Source organism: Hemibagrus wyckioides, linkage group LG03 (assembly GCF_019097595.1).
Source record: "Hemibagrus wyckioides isolate EC202008001 linkage group LG03, SWU_Hwy_1.0, whole genome shotgun sequence".
Taxonomy (NCBI): domain Eukaryota; kingdom Metazoa; phylum Chordata; class Actinopteri; order Siluriformes; family Bagridae; genus Hemibagrus; species Hemibagrus wyckioides.
Genome location: NC_080712.1, coordinates 18,632,540 through 18,655,764, shown reverse-complemented (window position 1 = coordinate 18,655,764; position 23,225 = coordinate 18,632,540). Strand labels below are relative to the sequence as shown.

At 36.7% G+C, this 23,225-nt stretch overlaps 1 protein-coding gene across 1 annotated transcript; it reads left to right on the top strand.

Annotated features, from left to right (window-relative positions):
• Positions 1–3,040: 3,040 nt before the first annotated feature.
• loxl4 (lysyl oxidase-like 4) lies at positions 3,041–22,665 on the top strand. The gene is made up of 15 exons (XM_058379687.1): positions 3,041–3,122; positions 4,171–4,459; positions 5,048–5,325; positions 5,658–5,872; positions 11,225–11,263; positions 11,479–11,692; positions 11,937–12,117; positions 15,305–15,459; positions 15,922–16,089; positions 16,669–16,831; positions 17,321–17,564; positions 18,276–18,391; positions 18,481–18,617; positions 19,797–19,908; positions 20,015–22,665. The coding sequence occupies exons 2-15, from the start codon at positions 4,192–4,194 to the stop codon at positions 20,083–20,085; spliced, it is 2,361 nt and encodes a 786-aa protein (XP_058235670.1). The 5' UTR covers positions 3,041–3,122; positions 4,171–4,191; the 3' UTR covers positions 20,086–22,665.
• Positions 22,666–23,225: the final 560 nt, after the last annotated feature.

Below are 23,225 nucleotides of genomic sequence, written 5' to 3'. Positions count from 1 at the left end.
TTGGCAAAGAAGCATAAGCAACAGTATGGCTGGATTAGACTTGGATAGCTGATTGTGAATCTTTTACCAATTTATCAGCTGCAGATAACACTTCTGCTTAATACTCAATCTAATTCAATCTAATACACTCTCTCTTGCACTGATGTGTTGTTGAATGATGTTGAAATTGTACATTGTATATTACTAAATCGGTATTTTGCACCATTTTTATTTACATTTTAAATATAATTTACTTAATATTGATCTTGGTATTACTCTTGTGTTTCCTCTTTCACCGTCATTTAAACAAACAAGAGTTAAAACCAGAAAACACAATAAACCAACCACTAGAGAATAACTTGGAAATACCAAGCACGGGACTAAATAATGAAACCACAGTCTTTGAATTATGGTAAACGCAGACACATAAGTGGTGCTGTTGAAGAAAGAAATGAAGAGGGTGGGGTGGGTCTTCCTGAAGAACAGGAACAAGGTCCAAATTAGGAACGTGATGACCGAAAAGAGACAGGTGGGTGTATGGAGAATGAGAAGAAAAATGACTCAGAATCACTGCTGCCATCCAAGGACAATCCCCCATCAGCATCTCATTATTATAAAGGAAAAGAAGAAAGCTGTAGAGTGAAGGGCATTATAGCAAATATAAACTAAATCTGGAATGGGATGTTCTAAACATGCATATGGGTGTGATGGTCAGGTGTACACAAACTTTTGGCAGTGTATATTGCTTGACATGTACACTGCTCAGTAACATTAAAATTTCCTTGTGGTTTAATCCAAGCATCAAGTAAAAACTAATTGATCATAACCAACCAAGAAGTAAAAACAAGACCAATTATGTTGTTATTATAACATATTTATCTAATAATAACAAGATGCTAACAAGATGCTAATGGATGCTAATGATTTTTCTTCTATAATGGAAATCTGCTTCCATATCATAGCACTAGATCAGGATTGGGGCAGAAAACTTTCACTGTGACAGGGAATGCATGTGGTTCATCATTAGCATATTACTTAATGCTGACCAATCATTATATCACTAATATGTGAACCCATAACCGTCCATATCAAATTATTCTATAACTGCATTGTAATGGCCAAGTATCCAAGGCTGATGAGCCAGATCCTGCCTGTAGTAGTATAGCTTAAGTTGTCTTAAACTGTCCATCCCATGGATTTTTAACTTTGCCTCTAAACCGTTTCTGTTGGAAAGTATTTCTAAATATATATTTTAACTGGAGGTCTTAAATTAGGTTAAAAAATGCTGTTAAAATCATTTCAATCTGTCCATATCCGTGTTACAAAAACTCCTGACTTCTGCTCAGAGTGGGGGTGAACAGGAGGAGGTGCTATAATTTAAAAAGGCAGTTGTTTATTGTTGGAGAGCATGTATTTATTTCACAGCACCTCAAATTGTGGCTAGGGGTTGATCCAGGCTTTGGAGGGTAATTACAGAGGTGGAGGCTTCAGTGCACCACAGCAGTGCCTGTTTAGAGCTCAGTCTGTGGCTCTAGTTTATTTCACCCACCCCTCACACACATGTGCACACATTCAATCAGCGAATGTACTCTTAATGCAAGCAAATGCAGCACATCATCCGTAGGAAGACTGCTTTCTTACAGATAGCTTTAGTCACCGTAATGTCTACTGTATTATTTGAAAAAAACAAAAAAAACAAAACACACATATCCTTTAATCTCAGTGGATTATACAGTATATGGATGGAGACTCAGATGATGTATGCAAGGAAATTCGTCATTGTAGCTTGATAACATGCTAATCTGGAGCTTCTACAGCTTTATTTTTGGCTCTCACACCTCCCTGGTTATAAAAGAGGATTTCTCTCTGATTAGATCCCTTTAATGGGAACCCGACGTCCTGTCTTGGTTTATGCAAAAAAGGGAGGGATATGTATTTAGGCACAGTTACACATACCTTAGATCACAGACATGTAGATTAGTAGATATAAGTTAAAGAAACATACCAAACTAAGAAGGATGCAACATTTTCACTGATTAGTAGATTTTTATTTTGTGCTTTTCCTCAATGCCTGTTTGCCTCAGAGCGGATTTGAGGTTTCATAGTAAATATTGTGATCCTCTACACCCACCTTGCATGAGCTGATGGAATGTAATTGCTATGAATACATCTGTTTCTCTAAATAAGTTCCAGTGAGGTTTGCTATAAACCTGAAATACATTTTAACAACAGCAGTTTTCCTTCTTCAGCCACAAACCTTTCACTTATATATATATATATATATATATATATTTAGGTAGGGGCAAATATCTTTTGAACAAATGTATGGATGCAGCTGTTGCTAGAACAGTTTCTCTCTTGTCCATTGAGAAACCAATAAGTCGAACTTTAATCAACCATGTTTTTGAGGAGCTGTAGTGTGGAGTTACACAAGTTCTTTGATGAAGACAATATTAGGGGGATAAATTACAACCAAGCTTTTCTTGTACTAAGGCTGAATTTGATTAAAAGTAGTTTATTCCATTTCTATTCAGAAAATGAGCTGGGTAAATGAGTAAATGAGCAAGAACGTAAACAAGCATTGACTGGTTATAATTTCTTGAAAGGTTTTAAAATTATGTCTATATCACCCAAGATAAAAAAAATAAACTGTTAAAATTTTGATGAAATGAGTTATATATTTATTCACTTGCAACAATTAGAAAAATGTCAGTGCCTTAGCAGCCTCTTTTTCCTTAACTTCTAACTTCTTTTTAAATATAACATGTCTGTTAATTTATATGAGTAATATTTTCAAATAGAAACTAGCCCAAGGATGCAATTATTTCTAAATACCTGCTAATAACGAACCTTAACATTTTGATTACTCTCATTAAATCATCTTGCTAATTTCAGGAGTGAGTCTACCTGTGTTTCTCAATAATCCATGTCGTTACAAGAAAATGATTGGTTGGGTTAATTGGTCAAAACCATGTGAGTTAGAGAAACGGACATGTGTGGGAGGACCAAATAGTTATGGAGGGAAAGAGGGAGGGAGGGAAGGAAAGGGACAGAGTGAGTGAGGACCTCTTCTCAGTAGTGCACTCCTTCCTTCATTCACATTCCCTGATCAGGGACGCATGTGACTCTAGTGTGGCTTCAAGGTGAGTAAACCTTTGCATGCATTTCTCACTAAAACATGTGAACAATGGTTATTTCAATATTTCAGTGAATTCTGACATTTTTTATATACTTTTAAACACTATAATTTTTTTTTTCACATTTTTATTTTCACATTTCATCCACGGAGTTAATAATAATACTTTTTGCTGATTGGTTTAGCACTTGGAATTTACTACTACCACTTATAACTCCCGGCTTTCCCTTTCTGGATTTGGTAAACCATGTTTTTTAGCAGGGGCCAAAGAGTGATGTTTGTGTTACTAATTATATTGTCCACACCTGAGAATTGTGGAAATATATATAGTTATGTGGTTTTACTTCCCTGAATGTTTGTGGTGATAGTTTTTTTTTTTAACCCCAGTGGTTGCTATTTTGTTCGGTGGACTAGAGAACCATATATATACACTGGGAGAGATTAATTTAAAACATTGTTTAAATGTAGTAAAAATGATCTGTTGACCATGCTATTTTATTGTAATAGAGTTACAAAATTGTAGCTTGTTATGTTTTTAGACCTATTTTCAGCTTTGTATTTACATGATTTTTTTTTTTTTTTTTACAAGATTTGGTGATTTTTAAAATCTTCTGAAACTCAAATCAAATTCTTCTGTAGGATAGTTAACAAAGTTACCCATCAGGGTACACTGGTTTTCTCCCAGTGTAAAAAACATGCAGATAGGTGGATTAGCTTCTTCTTCTTCATCTTCTTCTAGCAATGCAAAATTGTCCATAGTTGTGAATGAGTATGTTAATGGTGTCTTGCAATGGACTGGTGTCCCATCCAGGTGTATTCCCCTGCATTCAGTGTTCCCAGGATTTATTCTAGATCCACCATGTCCCTGAGCAGTTGTTTAATGCTTAGACGAATGAATGAATGAATGAATGAATGAATGAATGAAGTGGTAATCTGTGGTTGAAATCAGTACTTCATGGTGTTCTGACAATTGTTATGCTGAACAAATTAATAATGATGTACTTAATAAACACCATACTTGAAAATTTTTAATTTTTAATTTTTATTTTTTTCAGGAGTGCTGTGTCGACACTAATATGGGCCTGGCTGTCTGTCTCTGTTTGAGCTCCCTGTTCCTTGTAGCTGTTCTTGCAGTCCCACGTCGGACACCACCTGCCAAAGTGCGTTTGGCAGGAGTCGGGCGCAGAGACAACGAAGGCCGCATTGAGGTGCTGCACAACAGTACATGGGGAACTGTGTGCGATGACGAGGTTGACATTAAACTGGCAAATGTGGTTTGTAAAGAACTGGGCTTTCGGGGGGCCATCACATGGGCACACAGTGCCAGATATGGAGAAGGAGATGGTGAGTAATGAGAATCAAAGCTAATATCCTACCTGTGAATGTAACTGTCTTTGTAGATGTGTAAGAAATCGTTGTACAACAAACAGTTGTAAATCAAAGCATCTGCAATGGGTGGCGAAACGTATTTAAAATTATACCACAAGTCCAGATGCTTCGCCTTACCACTAACAATTTTTTTCAGAATGACCGTCATAAATATAGTGCAGAAGACATTTAAAGACAACTTTCTTCACAGTGGTGCGAAAGCCTAACTCTGCTGTTCTTTACATTGACCTGCCCTGCCCTATAATTTAACTTTAAGGCAACCATAAAGATCCCCAGTAAACCAAAGCAAGTGTAACACCACTTGGCCAGTCAGCCTGATCATTAAAACTAAACAAAGGCTTCAGTCTACCCATCTAACAAATACTCTACATTCTCTCAGACAGATTCATAAGAATCCTCCTTCATTACCTTTAATGATGATTTTATGGAGATGTGTTTCAGTTTTTTGTATTAACAATGCACAATATCACATTTTCTTTTGTCCATTCATACCAGTGATGCTATTTTTACATAAATTCCCAACATGCTTTTTTTTTTACATAGGGCCTATTTGGATGGATAATGTGCGCTGTGATGGTTCAGAGAAATCACTGAAAGAGTGCAAGTCAAACGGATGGGGCATCCACGACTGCAAGCACTCAGAGGACCTTGGGGTAGTGTGTAATCCCGAGAGAAGGCTGGACCAAGTGGTTTCTGGAGGGCCTAGACGAAGCCCTCCCACTAGAAGCAATGTTACCACCTCAAACCGGTGGCATGACATCTACTCTAATTCAAGGGCCCCCTGGCAGGGTCAATTATCCAGACCCCAGTTTCATGATACGGTAAGCAGTCAGATAGAACATCCCTGTATGTCACATGGCCTTTAATGGAAGTGTTATCTTAGGAGAAGTCAAAGCTGGAATGACATGCATTCTGATCTTCATCTTTCAGACATATTTCTGTAAAATGTTTGCGTACAGACAGATTTCTGAGTCATTATGAGTCTGCTGTCAAATTCTTTTCTGAAATATTCTGAAGGTTTATTTTCTCCAAACAACAGCAGAGTTCTGCATTAGTTTTCTCTATTATGCCAGTCATTACATTCACTTGTAGAATTAAATGATAAAAGCACTTTTGTGTCAATTCTATTTAAAATATTTAAACTATTCTTTAGACTACCAGTAAAGTGAGGATTCAGGAAGTCCGTTTGCGACCGGTTTTGACGGCTACGAAGAAACGTGCCCTAGTGACACAGGGTGTGGTGGAAGTGAAGCATGCTGGGAGATGGAGGCAGGTGTGTGACAAAGGCTGGAGTATGAACAGCAGCAGGGTGGTCTGTGGCATGCTGGGATTCCCTGATGCTGTGAAGCCCAACATGAAGGCTTACAAGTGAGTCTTTCTTTTACCTATCTGAATTTTTGTGTGGTAGAGCTAATACAAAGTGGACACTAAAGACACTATTGCTTAGGTGTAAATTTGAGAACCATGTTTTAAACTGTTAGTAATTCTGTTTAATTTTATTTCTTTAAAAATTAACACTGATATTTTAGAAGTTTGTATTCTGAACAATACTGTGATAAGATACTGATGACAGTTCTGTACAGTTAATAAAAAGGAGGAGAGAAGATGTATTGCATAACAAGCCCTTAAGTCACCTCCTCCATTTAATAGAGCAGATCTTTTGTTTGTCTTATCTCCTCCCTCTGGGCACCTTTTCCAAACTCGAAGACAGTGATTTAAAGATCACTCAGAATTTACTGCTGTTATCTGTGCACCCAATTTTGGAGATAAAATGTCTAGCCTAAGCCTTTTGGTTTTCTGTTAAAAGGCCTAATATGCCTCTTGATTGCTCTTGCAGATCAACATCAATTCGAAACTACAAAAAGCCTTGTAGTGGATAGAGCATCTGTTTGTTATACCAGTGGTTTTATTGGCCGTGACCCTCCTGACTTTACAGTTAAAACAGACATTCATCCACTAAGTACTTTTGTATTAAATGATGGCAACACTGAAATTTCCAGTTCAGTTTTAAATAATTAATAGGTATTCAATTTACTTTATAAATGCACATCATATTTAAATCTGAATTCACATTTGAAATCTGATCCATCAATGCTGAATTAAAAAATACCCCCACACAGGGTGATAGTCCTCAAAGGTGCATCTTTCGTACCTGTAATATGCATTGTTTACCTAGAAGCACATTTAGGGTACCTTCAATGCTATGCTTCAATTATGAAGCTTCAATAATTTCAAAGGTACACTGTATCCACGCTTCCAGGCTAAAGATACACATTCATGGTTCAAAAAATGTACTCTTGAAGGTACCAAGTGAAAATCCGATGTTAAGATTCCACAGCCCAGACATACAATACCAAAATAATGATTTATGATTCACAGCAGTATCTGAGAACTACCATTTCAGCATTTTCAGCTTGGAGTTATTAGTCAAGCAGACAGAGCTATATACTGGCAAATTGGAAATTGCTGAAGTTGTGTCATTCCTAAAGTATGCCACTGAAAAGAAAAAGTGATGAGACTTAAAATATATTATCAAGCAGACATAGCTAGAGAAAGGGATAGTTGTTGAGAATTGTGCTGTGGATATACCTAATGTGGAAGTATTAGTTAAAGTATTAACTGTGTGCCTGAATATGCCATTTTTGCTGCCAGGCTTTGAAGTTATCAATAGTAACAGTAATAATAGAGTGCTGTGATGTATAGTATTCAGGATGTAATATGTATTAGTGGAAACTAATCCTGTTATATAAAATAAACAGCAGCATTATATGTTAGATTACAAGTTATAACTTGACTTATCCTGAAGGGTATCTTTTCTTAGCAAGAGATTCAATGAAATATTAAATCTTTACCTGCAAATCATTGCACAACACCACTAATATTAGATTTGGTGAATTTAGTATCTGAGCTCTAGTTAAAAACCAATATGTTCATTTCAGTGAGCAATGGTTTGTATTTGGTGGTCTTTTAAGGATGTCTAATACGTGCCTAAGCACATATGTGAAAACTTAAGTGCCAATCTATGGCACTGTGTGGTGACCTCAGAATCCTCTCACAGTGCCACATGGACAGGAAATGTATTTTTAGGCCTTTAGAATGATGCCTTTTCTAGAACATAAATACAGGATAGAAGTGCAGCTGAGGAAGTCCTGTCCTTTTCTCTTTCTCAGAAAGGTATCCCCTTTTAGTAGTATTAATTCATAGAATTGTCTATCATACATTAATTTCCAAAAAATGAAGCAGCACTGATTACAATTAAACAGAAGCAGAACCGATAACTTTTAGGCTAAATAAAAATAAAGCCACATCTCAGCTACATCTTTTCTTCCACCAGTATTAATTAGTCACAATTAATTTGAGATACTGTACACACCTGCTATTCATTTGTATGCTGTTGACTTATGTCTCTGCTGTTTATTGTAAAATCTGTGGCTTAGTAAAACTTTTTTGAGAAGCCACACCTTGGCAAAGCATATTAATCTGCTGTCATGAAATAAGCTCAGCTCTGCTGCTTTTTTAAAAACTATAACAATATGTAGTAAAATGTGTGCTAGACTTGTGCCTTTTGTGCTAAAATGACAAATCGCCAGCTTCCTCTAGAAACTGTGATTTCCACTGCTTTAAGCATTTATGATATTGAGTCTTATCTTTGTTATAGTGTTTTGCATTTTTTATTTAGGAGCATACTAAGGTGTTCTTCACATTTAAATGGGAAATATGGACATACAAATTATAAATATATGGCAAGATTAAATAATGTAGAATTATTGTAGAAGTATTAAAAGAACTGTTAAGGTGGACTCATGTAGTGTGATATTTGACTTATTTCACAAGTTTCCATGTGATCTCAAGCTTGAGCTCGAAAGATCAACCTTTTTTTTAAAGTAAACTTTATATATGGTTTAAACTAACTTTAGTGCTTTCAATGTATTGAAGATGCTGCTGCTTTATCTACAATTAGAGCTTACGGTAAGGTCAGTGAAATCTGTGTCCGATTTTCAAGTCACTCTGCATTTATCCCACTGGAACTTGGATCGTAAACTCACCCACCTCCTGACCTCACCATGTTGTACGTGTCTGTACACCACGCAGCTCCAGACTTGACCAAGGCAGACAGGGCAAATTCTTTATTCGCCCACTCAGCGTCTAAGTCCAGGTAGCTCCACCCACCCTCTGTTGGGTGCTTTGTTGAAGATACTATAATTACATGTTAAGGAGTTGAGGATTTCGGAGATTCTTATGTACAGGGAAAACGGGGATTCAATTATAGCTGTACTGTATGGACTGCTGCGTCAGCACCAGACTCTGGGTTTCACCACATAGACATTCAAAGACTTAGACCACTGTTTGCTTTAATTATCCTATTGCTTAAGTTCTTTTATAGTCAGGTATCAATTTAACTTTTTGTTGACCAATACTGTCTGCCGGACTTGTAGGTCTTAATGGACATTCATGATTTCAGACCTGGGATAGCTAGCAGGGTACAAATTAGGGGGATGCAGAAGAATTAACCATTTGTTTTTATATTTGTATATTTAGGTAACCTGAAAAGGTCTCTCCTGTCAAATCTTTTCAAATTGAAGATTTGTCACTTCTGAAAATCTGAGAGTTCTCAGCCTAAGTGTGTTTCCATTGTTTGCTGCTCTCTGAAGTAAACTGGATACTAAAGACTACAATCAGCAAATTGTATAATACTTAGAGAGGTGAATCAACAATGGCTCACTATAGGAGGCTTACTGAAATTAACCGTCATGACGTAAGGAACCTGTAGTCTAACAGCTGATCAACAAAGCTACTGCTGTTACAGCCACAGCCATGTGTATATCCATCACTGAAAGAACCATTGCTTAAAAAAGCTTGGCTAAGGTAACAATCCTGCCGATCAGTGAGAACATACTTTCTCCAGACAATATAATGAATGGTTTTCTTCAGACAATATAATGAATATGATGGTCCCTGGAAAACTCCCTGGAATTTTGACAGAAATGTCACTTTACAGAAATGTATAAAAATATGAAATATATATATATATTTTAAAAGTAACTTCTAAAGTAAAATGGATTTCTTCAGAATGGATATTCAGCAATAAAAGCAATAACAGAGGACATGAGTGAGATTCAGTAAGGAAGAGAGAGTACGTGTGTGTCAAATGATGCATAAAAACAGTAGCGTGATTGTTGCGTCAAAACAGACTAGCCCTCCCTATCATTAAGCATTGCTGGTTCAGTAGTAAAGTAAGGGTGTAACTCTGAGACTAATTACATGAACAGGTGGGTATTTTCAGGCCCAAAAAACTGTCAGAACAAATTTAAAAACAATCTGGTGAGAAGAGATGTCTGGTGGACTGTAGACTGAGTACTTCATTCATGTTCAGCTCTTCGCATTGACCTCAAGCCATGACGCTTACGGTGGTTGCAGATGGTGGTTCTGCAAGGGAGAATCCTTGTGTGTGTGGTACTGATTAATTTGGCTGAGTTGTTCATGGATCACAGAGATTTCCTAGAACCCTTCTGCCAAAAAAGCTGGCAGCTGTAAGCTTCCTTTTGTCTAGTCAGTGTTTATGTTACACTGAAAAACCTAGTGAAAGCTAAACTTACAATAATGTCTTTGTCATCACTACAAATGTAGCTGTAGTGGGCTCTGTAGTATTTATTGTAGCATTCTTAGATTAGCATAAGCCACAGAAGGTGTTACTTTAACCTACATCTGATTAACAGGTTTTGCGGCTTTTCCTTCAAAACATCTATAGCCTAAACTTTATTAGTGTTTAAAATCCTGACCAGAGGATGCTAAAGATTCATTACACACACTATGTCTCTCTGATGTGTACAGCACAAGCAGTAGATGCTCTTGGAAGGCGTTTTCTCTTACACAGCCTTGTTTGTGATATTTACTTTGAATCCGGTCAGCTGAAACTCCTTGAAGGTCAGTTTGTTTTGTGGGCAGCCTTGCATTTCCCATTCCAGGATAGCGGTACTGCTGGAAATGTCTGTTTTTTAAATCAACAATTTTGAAAGCTTTCTCAGACCAAAGCCTTCCCAGACTAAAGCATGTTGTGGACTAAAACTGCATGGGTCTGTTTGGCTGTATATTGGTATTTCTACGCTGGTATTTCCTAGCAGTGACACCCATATTTACAACTGGATTTGCTTTGCTTGTTCTTTCAGGTGAATATAAATATAAGTGAACTGCTTGATTTGATCCCCTGTTACTGTTTCCACTACCATTTCTAGAAATAACTTAGTTATGTGGATTATAGTTGTACTTTTGATAAGTACAGAGCGGGGCTGGGAGCCTGAGTCAACTGAGAGTTCAAGATTTTTCTAAGTATTACATGTCTGTGGCGGTATAGACAATTGTTCCACATATACACATAGATTTTACAGTTTGCACTTGTGACCTTAAGCATTGAACATTCCATCAAAACCCTTCCATGCACACACAGGACATTCCAGCTGCATCAAAAAATATCCTGTATAAGAGTTTGTAACTGGGATTGACTTGGTAAAGACACAAGAATAATATGTTTTACTGAAACTGTCTACCACAATACCACATATGCTCTGACATTTATATATTTTATATTTGGAGGACATTTATCCATATACTTAGTGTCGATCCCATTTTATTTATTTGATTCTAATTTTTTTGGTTGATTGTGAGCAAGACAATAAATATAAAGTCACCCTGACTTATACATTGTTTTTTCTGTTCTTACAGAAAAATATGGGATGAAAAGGTTAAGGATCCATCTACCAGGTATGACTTCTTTATGACCTCTTAGATGATTTTTTTATCTTTTAGGGGGCATGTATTGATGAGCCAAATTCAACTATAAATACAACATTATAGTTTCACTCAATATTACCTCACGTCATACATCGCATGGCAATAACCAAAACTATAAAGTTCACGCCTCTGCACCTTTTTTGGCATCGTAACCTGACATGACCACTCCTTTCCTTTTCCCACAGGCTGAGTTTTATGGCCAAGAAGAAGAGTTTTTGGGTGGAGAAAGTGCATTGCTTTGGTACAGAGCCTGGCCTGACAGAGTGTCGTGCACAACTCTCCATTCCCCATAGTTCTACCCCATGTAAAAATGGACGCTATGCAGTTGTCCACTGCAAACCAGGACCGCAATTTTCACGCATGTCCTCAGGCAGGCCTCAAGCCCCATATCCTATCAAGGTATTCTTATTCAACTTTCATTCAAGTTATAACAATATGCAAATTGTAGGGTGTGATAATCTTTCAGTTTATAGCTTTTAAGACAAACTGAGAAAAATCCAGCATATTCTGTATCAGAAAGCGTTGTCTTCTTTTAGTAAAACTCAAGGCCAAAGTAATTGTTTGTCCACAAATGACACTCACTAAGCACATCATAACAGTTAATAATCTCTTATCCTGTGTTGTGTAATTTGCCTTCTCCTAGCCGGCAGTACGTTTGAAGTCAGGACCTCGCTTGGGTGAAGGCAGGGTGGAAGTTCTGCGTGAAGGAAAGTGGGGAACTGTAGTTGATCATCTTTGGAATCGTGTCTCTGCCAGTGTGGTGTGCAGAGAACTGGGTTTTGGTACTGCTAAAGAAGCCCCTACAGGAGCCTACATGGGCCAAGGTAAGATATTTGGATATTGTATTGATATTATGTGTCACAGTGGTGCAGTGTGTAGTGTAGTCACCTTACAGCTCTGGGGTCCCTGATTCAGTTTGGGCTGCTATCTGTAAGAAGTTTCATACAATGTTCTCCCTGTATCTATGTGTTCTTTGGGAGGGTTCTCTAGTTTCCTCCCTCCTCCCAAAAACATGCCACTATGTAAATTGGCTAAGATAAATAATCTCCTATGTGTCAAAAATTGAGCATGACACTCTGCAATGGACTGGTGTCCAGTCCAGGGTGTATTCCCACCTCATGCCCAGAGTTCCATGAACAGGCTACTGATCCACCGAAATCCTGACTAGGGTTGAACAGTTTCTGAGTGTATTGCTATTCTGATATTTTGAAAGGATTCAGCAAAATGAGGCAGGATATGACTTCTTAGGGCTGAGTACATTTACATCAATCACCTGACTGTGGTAATGTTCCATAACAGTTAAATTAACCAGCAGTTATTATTATTTTTTCTGAATGTTGAAAGGTTGCATACTATACATTTTTTCCCTTAAACCAACTCAACTAGAACAAGAAAGTAGTAGGATTGTTCTCTTTATTTAGAAGTGAATTACTAATACCTCATTTTATTGAACTAAGGTGTGGAAATGTGACAAATCTTTTGCACTTTCAAAATCAGCCAAAAAGTCCATCCTTCTGTGCATAATTTAATTTATGAACTAACCTCATTCACTTTTGTTTTAGCTTAGACACTGCATTTGTATTCATCCTCATGCTACAGTACATAAGCTGTATGTAACATAGCCATACATTTTTCCGTAATGAGCTGTATATTTCATATATTTTTTTATCATATTCAATACTTTTTGTCTATTCTCAATACCAAAAATTAATAAACCATCTCGCTATCTGGTGCCACTGAGTGGCTTCTCTTTTAAGCCTGATTTCTGTTTTATTCTCTTCCTTTTGCTCTTTCAATTAGTTTTCATTAGTAATTTCATCCAATTTTCACCTTATTAGACTGCTTTGTAATAATGTTTATGCTCAAATTTCTATACAAATGAATTTCATTTAAACAGAAAAGACTAGACCACATAGACCGACCAAAAAACTGTTTCTACTCCAGGTTCCAACAAAATTAGCAATTGGAATGAACTTTAATGCAAGTAGTTAGGCTAAATATGCACATAATTCAAAATGAACTAAATATGCCATATCTTATGAACGCACAGTGCTACTTTTATTAAATTTGGTGTGTGTAGTCAGCAGATCTTGTGTGATGATTTCAAGCTGTTGTACACTAAAGTAGCCATGACTTTCAAATAACTCTTTCTCAGGATCCATGGCTTAATCAAGGTGAAATGCTGTCTGATGCACATTTGGGCTAGTCTGTCATCTAAGTATTACCTGATTATTTTAAAATACATGGCTACTATTAGTGCAATTAATGATCCAAAATGTTGACATTTCCACAGACAGGGTTAAGATGAATTTCTGTAACATATTAATTAGTCAGATTGGTTGTGTTTGTCTTACTCAGCTGGCTAAAACTGAGGCAGGACTTAACTGACTGTGGTCAATATTAGGAAAAGTGGGTGTGAGTGGTGCTGTGTGGATTCATGACTTCTGAACCCATAAATGGTGAAGGAATGTTCTCTGATGCATACACAGTTTGCCAATGGCACAATAAATGTAAATTCCTTGTTCTTTGTCTGAGGATTTTGAATGAAACTCATTCAAAGCGCAGTATGACTTGTAGAAAACTCTCACTAAAGCTGTATGTCTCTATAGGATGAAAGTGAAGCTTGGGAAATCACACTTGCATAAATTTGCTGTGCTGACATCAGGCCAAAAAAAGTCCTGACTATGAAAAATAAGTAGTCTGTTCACTCAGTGGAAAGAATTAATATAGAGATTCCATACTGTATAATGGTAACGCTACTATTGATAAAATTGACCCTATGTGTGAATGAGCATGGGGTGTGATGCCCTGTACCTGTAAAGCACAGGGATTCAGTGTGGGGTGTCTTCCCACATAAGAAATCCTCAATTTCTTCTGATTAACTGGTTAATTTGTGATGTAGGGCCTGAATCCAATCATCAATATTTTTTGTGAAATAAATATAATATTTTATTTTTATGAATTATTTTAAAGGGAAAATCCCAATAAAGTGATGAGAGGAAACATTCTATATAAGTTGCCTTTTCTTGATCACATCATCAATTGCCAAAATTACAGGGACAATGGATGAGTATCTGTTTCCACTTCTAACCAATGGTATATTTTTGTCCTTATATGTAATTTTCTCTATGAGGTATATATCCACTTGAAACCTCAAGGCCAAAACCAGTTTCTTGTGATTCCCTCAATGGTCAAATGATTTCCCAGAACTATGGTAAAACTGGGCACAGTGCAGTCTCCATTTAGGTAGTGTGGTTATTGTGTTTGTACCAGTAAGTAAACAACTGGTAGAGATTTCAGTGGCTGGGTTGAAAATGGTTTTTTGATGAGTTGTAGAATTTAACGAAACACACCATACTGCAATTTACAGCAACCGTTTTTCTCCATAGCCACTCCCCAAAGTTCCAAGCAGCATTTTCTTTAAACTTCCCCTGCAGCTCTGAGAGATAAGGAAAACATATGATTACACATCTCTCACATTAGTTTTATTCATAGTCATTTCAAGACCAGTTATACCTCATTTGCACTATATAACTTGTGTGATGATTTCTACTCTCAGCCTTCTGTCTTCTAAAATGCTGTCTAGCCACATATTTGTTTGTTGAAAGCAAACAAATGTAGAAAATTATCCATGACCAGTTATCATCACAGAGCCGGCACTGTCTATGTGGCGCAGTTGTGAAGTGACAGCCATGATTAATGGAAGCAAGCAGACGTTTGTTGTTTGTTTCATTTGTTTATCTTACTGATGCTAATTGCAAGACATGTAGAGGAATGACATTGCAGGCCTTCTCTCTCTTTGCTGGGTACATGGTGAATTAGAAAACCTCTTATCACTTCTTCTTAAGGTGCAATATATCTAAACACAGACAATTTACATTAGAATGAGGATCTTTTTCAACAGAGTAATGTATACGTATGATCAGGTTGATTTATTGATAAAAACAATATCTTACTCAGGTGGAAATGTTTGAAACCATATTCAAGGTTTTCTCTTCTGATATTTTACAGGAACTGGGCCTATCCATATGAACTCAGTGCAATGTACAGGAAGTGAGCGCTCCATCTTGGATTGCAATTTCCAACCAGTCCAGCCCTGGACTTTCAAACACACCCAAGATGCATCTGTCAGATGTAATGTTCCCAAGACAGGCTTGGAGACCACAGTAAGTAATTTTTTTTTTTTTTTTCAGAATTCTTATACCTCTAAAGAAAAAAGATTTTTATAGTGTGTAGTCTTCTTCTTGGGTGTCAAATAAAGTTTTAACTGATCCCTGTAAAACAAAGGAAATGTGCTAAACACACAGAATGTTATAATGCTTTGATTAAATCTCATAGTAAAAATGGTAGATATGACACTATGATCATGGTGTCAACATGCAGGTCAGCAGCAGTTTTAATGTCTGTGTACTCCCTTTAAATGTATGTGTGGCATTTATATTTTTGCTTTGCTATTGAAATGTTTTACAATGTTAACAGAATCAATGAAGCATGGGCCATAACTAATATGACACCTATACATAGCTGCATTTGCTATTAATATTTTCTGTTGATTCATTGTGGATATACAATTTCTATGTGCCAATATGTATACTCCAAATCTTTGTATGTGTGTGTGTGTGTGTCAGGTGCGTTTAGTAGGGGGCAGAGACGTAGCAGAAGGCCGTGTGGAAGTGCTCATGGAGGTTGGGGGCAGGAAGCGGTGGGGAGCAGTGTGCAGTGAGAACTGGGGCATTAATGAGGCAATGGTAGTGTGCAGACAGCTGGGCTTTGGCTTTGCTGCACGCGCCCATCAGGTGAGCCTGCACTTGGCACATGGGACTGATTAAGAATGCAACACATTCCAGAATTCATTGAATGCGTCACTTGTTCTCCTGTTTCTAAACACTGCCACAGTTACGTCTGTGTGTGGATTGTGTCGTGCGTATTTTCAAGGAAGAGTACATTTAAACACCTTAGTTTATATAGTAGTTGTTCTGTTATGTTGAAGGGGTGGGACTGGAATACACAGAGTTCTAGTTAAGGGTGTATTTTACGATGTAAATTGTATTATTGCTCATGTTTATGGAAATCTTATAGAACAAAATCCTCTCTCTTTGTAAAGCATTTCCATTTAGGAAAATGTATGCCATGTAAAACCATTCACATCTGTGTCATATCGAAGTTTATCCTCACTTCAGACATGCCAGCTTTCATTCATCCAGAAAGTAGACTAGGACTTTTAGGGAAGCAGAACATTTCTAATGCATCATTACTTGACCTGAAACTACTTAATCATAAAGGTGTCATCATAGCTGTTAGTCTTTCATGGAATGTGGAGCATACACAATATTCAGTATTGACAGAACACTAAAATTCTTCATAACTGTGAACAGGACACATATTACTGGCCCGGAGACCAAAATGCCCAGGAAGTGGTGCTGAGTGGGACTCACTGTGTGGGCACTGAACTGTCCATTCAGCAATGCCGCAAAAACAGCAATGTATACTGTCCTCGTGGAGGAGGATCCAGAGCAGCAGGAGTCACCTGCTCAGAAAGTACAGTGTCTCATCAATCTAAACTTTAACTAAAGATTTAGTACCAACAACTATTTATGATCATTTTATACTCCAGAATAATTATTTATTTAATAATTCAAATTTTGAACAAATTTTAAACAGATTAGGATTGTTTGCTTAATGAGTGTTAGAATGATAACAACCATTTAACCATGAAGAAAATCTGTTGATCCCAAACCTATATCTAAAACAACAACCTGCAACCATTTCTGTGTGGGTTTGGATATATGTTTGGGATCAATAGCTTTTTATAGGATTCATCTACAGACAAGGTTTTTGATGTATGCAATCCATGTTTTTGGCCAAAATTCCAATTGTGGTTCAAGAAAAGTAAAATATTCTTTAAAATATTTAACATTTTAATCAATCCATTTCACGATCCTGAATTTAATATTATCATCTAGTGTTATAGATTAGTTGTTGTAACCCTACTTACCATAAGCTTGTCTGTTTTTGTACCTGCTCTAGTTGCCCCTGACCTGGTGGTGGATGCACAACTGGTGCAGGAGTCAGCGTATCTAGAGGATCGACCACTTCACCTGCTCACCTGTGCCCATGAGGAGAACTGCCTGTCTTCTTCAGCTAGCCGCATGAACTGGCCTTATGGTCACCGGCGTCTGCTGCGTTTCTCCTCCCGCATCATGAACCTGGGGAGAGCTGACTTCAGGCCCAAAGCTTCACGAGAATCCTGGACATGGCACCAATGTCACAGGTAAGGCTTAGAAGCTGGGGCTAAAGTCTAAGTAAAAAACAGGACGATGATTTTGTTTTTATGATTTATAAGATAATGAAAATGATTTTCAAGTTTGTCACCTTGCTCTCCTGTATGGCAGTAGCAGTAATTTGATATGAGTTAAACTGGGTCAGTGAGCATTACTCATATTAATGCATTAAATTTATTGTTTAAAAATGATTATTTAAAATGATCAATTTAGCTGAGCCTCTTTGTATAATTTGGAAAGGTTCGAAACTAAAAATAATAATGTACTCTAAAGTGCACAATCAAATGCCTACAAGTGGCTATAAACCCAGTCTGTGGGAACAAGGTAAGCTGTTCAGGACCAGGATAGCCCTGTTCTATACTTTATTCATTAATCTTTTAAAGAAACACCACCGAGGTTTGGATTTCAAAGCAGTCCATTCACCCAACCTGAATAAACAGAGCTGCAAACACAACCCTGCCAGGACATCAACAGCATTCAGTAAGGGGTGTTACCCTGCAGCCAACACCTTCATGCTGCAGCAGTGAGGTCATTCACTAACACTCTATAATGGCTCAGTGTTCTGTATTTATTCCCAACCTGAGTTTCCTTCCGATAAAGTGTTCCTATAGACACAATCTGACTAAAGTAATACAGCAGGTAAACTTGATCATATTGGTGATCATCATCAATAACAGATTGATTTGATGGTGTATTTGCAGGCACTACCACAGCATTGAAGTGTTTACACACTATGACCTTCTCACACTCAATGGAACCAGAGTGGCAGAAGGACACAAAGCCAGCTTCTGTCTGGAGGACACGTATTGTCCTGAAGGTAATAACTGCTTTAGTATGCATCATGCAATACATTTAAAAAAACAAACATTTTTTTGCATGATATTTAGACATTTATCTTTTATTTAGGACTCCAGAAACGCTTTTCATGTTACAACTATGGAGATCAAGGAATTTCTGTGGGCTGTTGGGATACATATCGTCATGATATTGACTGCCAATGGGTTGATATCACTGATGTCAGGCCAGGAGATTATATCTTTCAGGTAGGTTTTATATACTATTTTATATTTTATTATATTGTACTGTTGTGATATTTGGATAAACCAGTCATGATGGACCAGTTTTTTAAGTGTAGCCCTTCCCACAACCTGCAGTCAGGCAGGAATCTGAGCATTTTATCTCTTTCACTAACATAATTACATGATAATCAAGCAGATCTTTATGGGTTATCACCAGTGAAATCACCTTCTCTGCATTTGGGCCTATTTAACCCGAGCATGCCTCATACCAACTACAAAATTTGCATGAGCCGCTTTAAGACCCATTTTTTTTATACATCTTATTCTGCTGCAGTAAATGGTGGGTATATGAGGAGCTGCATTTTAATTACAGTCTACCTATGTGTGTATACCATTTAAAAGCTTTATTTAGTCTATGTATCGTGTCTGAGCACAAGATGGAACGTATATATTTTAAGCATGTTTTTCAGATCCTAATTATAAGCCAGCATTTTGCTGCAGCTTTTTGTAGCAATAAACTGAGTTGTGGTAATGCTTAAAGTTTAGGAAGCCTGTTTGATCATCACATAAAGGCCAATACCAACTAATCCAAACAGACACAGGGAGTCTGTCTGTGGATACACACTGTGGGTTCAACCAAACTTAGAGAAAATGGTTCACTTTCTACTTTTCTTTCTAGTTAATTTACTCCCATCAATTTAAGCCCATCAAGCCCCCTCCTTCAGACACAGCAAAGAGAAAGTTTCTTTCTTTCCACATTCCATTATAAGACAGGTTCATGGCTTCTCTCCAGAAAGGCACAAGCTATAATTGCCAAAAAATCTGACAAATTGACAAATCAAATGTCAAAAAAATGACTGATTAAAGTACACACATTTTAGGTTTTTAATCATTTAAATTTAATGGAATTGCTTTATCTGGAAAATGAAATATATGTATATATGAAATTGACAATAATGGTGTTGCTCAGGGAGCTACAGTAGTCCAAAACCTTAATCACTAGTAAAGGCCTAATATCATCACACTATTTGTTGGTGTGATGTGATTGAGTATATGTGAATATGTAATTGAATTTGTTTTTTGTTTTTTTTGCATTGCCTACTTCTGTATAGAAAAAAGGTAAATATTATAGATCAAAGTTGCTCTAGTTCTGCATTTGAAGCCATAAACTAATTGTGTTTTCCACTTTACTTGTCACTACAGGTGGAAGTGAATCCGTCACTGGATATGGCTGAGTCAGACTTCATGAATAATGTAATGCGCTGTAGGTGCAGATATGATGGTCACAGAATCTACATGTATGGCTGTCATGCAGGTACAGTTATATTATTGTTATAATATGTTATAGTTAGTATAATAATATTCACAAACTATATGCATTTCTTCATTGTTGTGAACTTGCCTGATTTTCCCTTGTACAGGAGATGCCTACAGTGCTGAGATCGAAGACTTGTTCGAACACCAGCGTCAGATCACTAATAATTTCCTCTGAGCCGTGTGCAGACAATACCTGCTGTGACCAGTTACACTATGGACTTTGAAAAAAATATCAGCTCTTTATTATTTTTCCTGCTGGGGGAGAAACAAAATCAAAAAAAGTCAGAATGCATTGATAAGTGGAGATGTAGTAACTGTTTATTTAACACCTCAGTGCTAAACAATTACTGAAAATGACTAATAGAGCAGCCGATTTATTTATATTCACTGATAATTTTATTGAATGGTGGTGAATGGGAGTCAAAATGATATATCAAGCTGTAAGATATATATCTTTGGATTACTGTACTTAGGTCTAGACATCTATTATCTGAAAATATTAACTGCATCTTATTTACTGAGTTCCAGCACAGTGAATTTTATTACACTACATTCATTAATATTCTTTGAGTGTTGCACTTTATTTATTGACCATCAGTATTCTCACAGACATTGCCCAATCATCACCATGGGGTCAGTTTAGTGGTCTCTGTTAATTATTTTGTTTATTTGTTGTTTTATTCAGTATTTACCCCCTTCATATATTTTTTCATTTCTTTTCATTCTTTCTTTCCATCAAGCTAATGAATTTGGGAAGTTCCTGAAGTGGTTATACCTTATAATAGACATTGTACAGTAGAAAACTGCAAATTTATTTATTTAATGCTTTGTTATGCTCATTTTTATATTTGAATGGAGGACAGGTTATTTTATTAATCTTTAAAATACACATGTATGATTTGTAGTTATTGTTTTAATTCAGAAACATCTTGAACTATATGCTAAACCTCAACCTATCAGAAGCCTGAAGCGTAAGAACTAGTGCAAGTTGTATGGTAAACAATGTAAAGCTTTACTTACGGGAATTGCATATGGTCATGTTTATGAAGCTAAGAAAAACAAAATGTTTTATGGTGCAGAGGTTTAATATCACAGCAATTCAATATAATATAGAATATCTTTGGTCTTTTCTTTATTCGGCCTAAAAATCAGCCTTAAAGTCGAGCAACTGGCTTGTAAATGTATTAACTGATGGAGAAACCATCTATATTGATGAGTATTGTATTATTATAATCAATCTTTAGCCTGTTTATTACCTCAGTAACTTCCCTTTGATGACATTTACTAGCAGCCACTAACTATACAGACATTTTAGACCATAAATTGTACATCTCAATGGCATTTTTTCCCTTAAAATCTTGTACATTTAAGTGACCTTTTCACCAGCTTACACAAATTGCTTCTTTGATACACTTTTACCATATACTGTAGTTATCATGTTTTAAAAGGTGCCAAATGACTCACTGTTATTTTCTTAATGTATTGAATACTCTAGGATTCTGGAGACATCATTTTTACATGTTTACTTACACATGCTTTTATAATGTACTCTGTAACATTTTATTCTACACTTGATATTTATTTAGAAGCCCTCATCACACAATACTGTATTCCCACTATAAGGAAGCTGTATGACTTGATGCTATTTGATCCTCAGTTTACACTTTTCTTGAAACCCAATTTCTGTCTAAACTCAGCTCAGTGTAACTAATGCTCTTTATCCCATGCTCTCTCAGGGATGAACCGTGTGTGTCGTTGGTTTTGTTCAATATTCTAGACAAATGTTTGATCAGATTAAAGGTTCTAAAGCATACTGGAAGAATTAGAAATCAATAGTCCAAGCCATTTCAGATGCTGTTGATCCTGGGTACTGATTTCTTTCTTTCTTTCTCTCTCTCTCTCTCTCTCTCTCTCTCTCTCTCTCTCTCTCTCTCTCTCTCTCTCCCACCCCCCCCCATCTTTTTTTTTGTTACTTAGTCATAAAGGTGGCTTCTCACTGGTTGGCGGTCATTGCACTACTGTTAAAGTTCATGCAAAGACTGTGTTCTAATGTGAATGGAAATAACTAATCAGGTGCAAGTCAGCTAAATGAATAAATGATCAATAAATAGGAGTATGTTTTTAACCAAAATGTATGTTCCTATTACATCATAGTGGTAAACACAAAGCAACAAAAGACACTATGTACTGTATGTATTATCTTTACATATATTTGGTGTATTATTTTATAATATTTTATAATTTTGCCATCATTTTGGAAAAATGTATTCATGTAAATATAATTGTTTAATTGTCTGAAATATTTGCTGCCTCCATTAATGTAGTAGAACAGGACGTTTATTTTAAGGGCACAGCTGAGAAAACTTTCTAATGAGTGGGTGGATTTGAGTTGCTGGTTTACACACTGCTGTGGCGCTTATCACCCAGCATCAACATGCAGGACTGCTAGCAAACTGACACCCACTGTGTTCTCATTTTACTCTTGCAAACCAAAAGTATGTCCTGTTTCCAAACATGTTTGCATATGGAATGCCAAATTCTCTCCACCCTGCCCTCACTCGACAGATAAAAAAGTTACAAGGACTACATGACCATAGACAAAGCAAATAAACACATGGGAGAGATAAAACATATTGCAGGTCTATTTTTCACAACTCCAAGTTGCTCTTTAGTAAATCACATTTTTCTCATATGAATATGAAAACAAAGATTTTCCACAAAAACACCTTTTTCTAATTCCATCCTATGAGAGTACTTCCACATATAGCACGTGTATATATCTGTACATGTGAAATTCTACATTAAAGTATGCTATAATTGTGTGGCAGTAAATTCATTTAATGTACACACCTCTATTTAATATCACCAGTTGACTGGCATATGCTGTTTGACTAGAGGTTTAATGGAGTCACACAGAGCACTGAGCAGTAACTGTGTAATATGTGTCATAAATCAAATGTAATCTTCATGAGAGCTATGAACTCTAAAATGAAACTGTGTAGCAGTAGAGTCTCTCATTTCAGTGTTGTCTGTCAGGTATGTCACATCAGTCCCATTTTGCATTCAGACCACTGTTATTTGAAGACAACAGCAATATGTGCATAGTATTGAATGCACACATGCCTATACAGTGTGTGTGTGTGACAGAAAGAGAGAGAGAGAGAGCGAGAAAGAGAATCTTTCTTGCTTCTTATAGCCCCACTCTGCTCTGGGAGGGTGTCCCGACAATTACAGCTATATATACTGAAGAAAATGAGAGCTGTTAAAAGTGCTGATTATAGGGTGGATTGGGGATGGAGCCGATGGCAAAGGGAA

Excerpts from the sequence above, each read along its gene's own strand:
- loxl4 (XM_058379687.1), top strand. The coding sequence starts at position 4,192 with ATGGGCCTGGCTGTCTGTCTCTGTTTGAGCTCCCTGTTCCTTGTAGCT. Across the intron at positions 4,460-5,047 it reads CAGATATGGAGAAGGAGATG|GGCCTATTTGGATGGATAAT; the intron begins GTGAGTAATGAG and ends TTTTTTACATAG. Across the intron at positions 11,264-11,478 it reads GTTAAGGATCCATCTACCAG|GCTGAGTTTTATGGCCAAGA; the intron begins GTATGACTTCTT and ends CTTTTCCCACAG.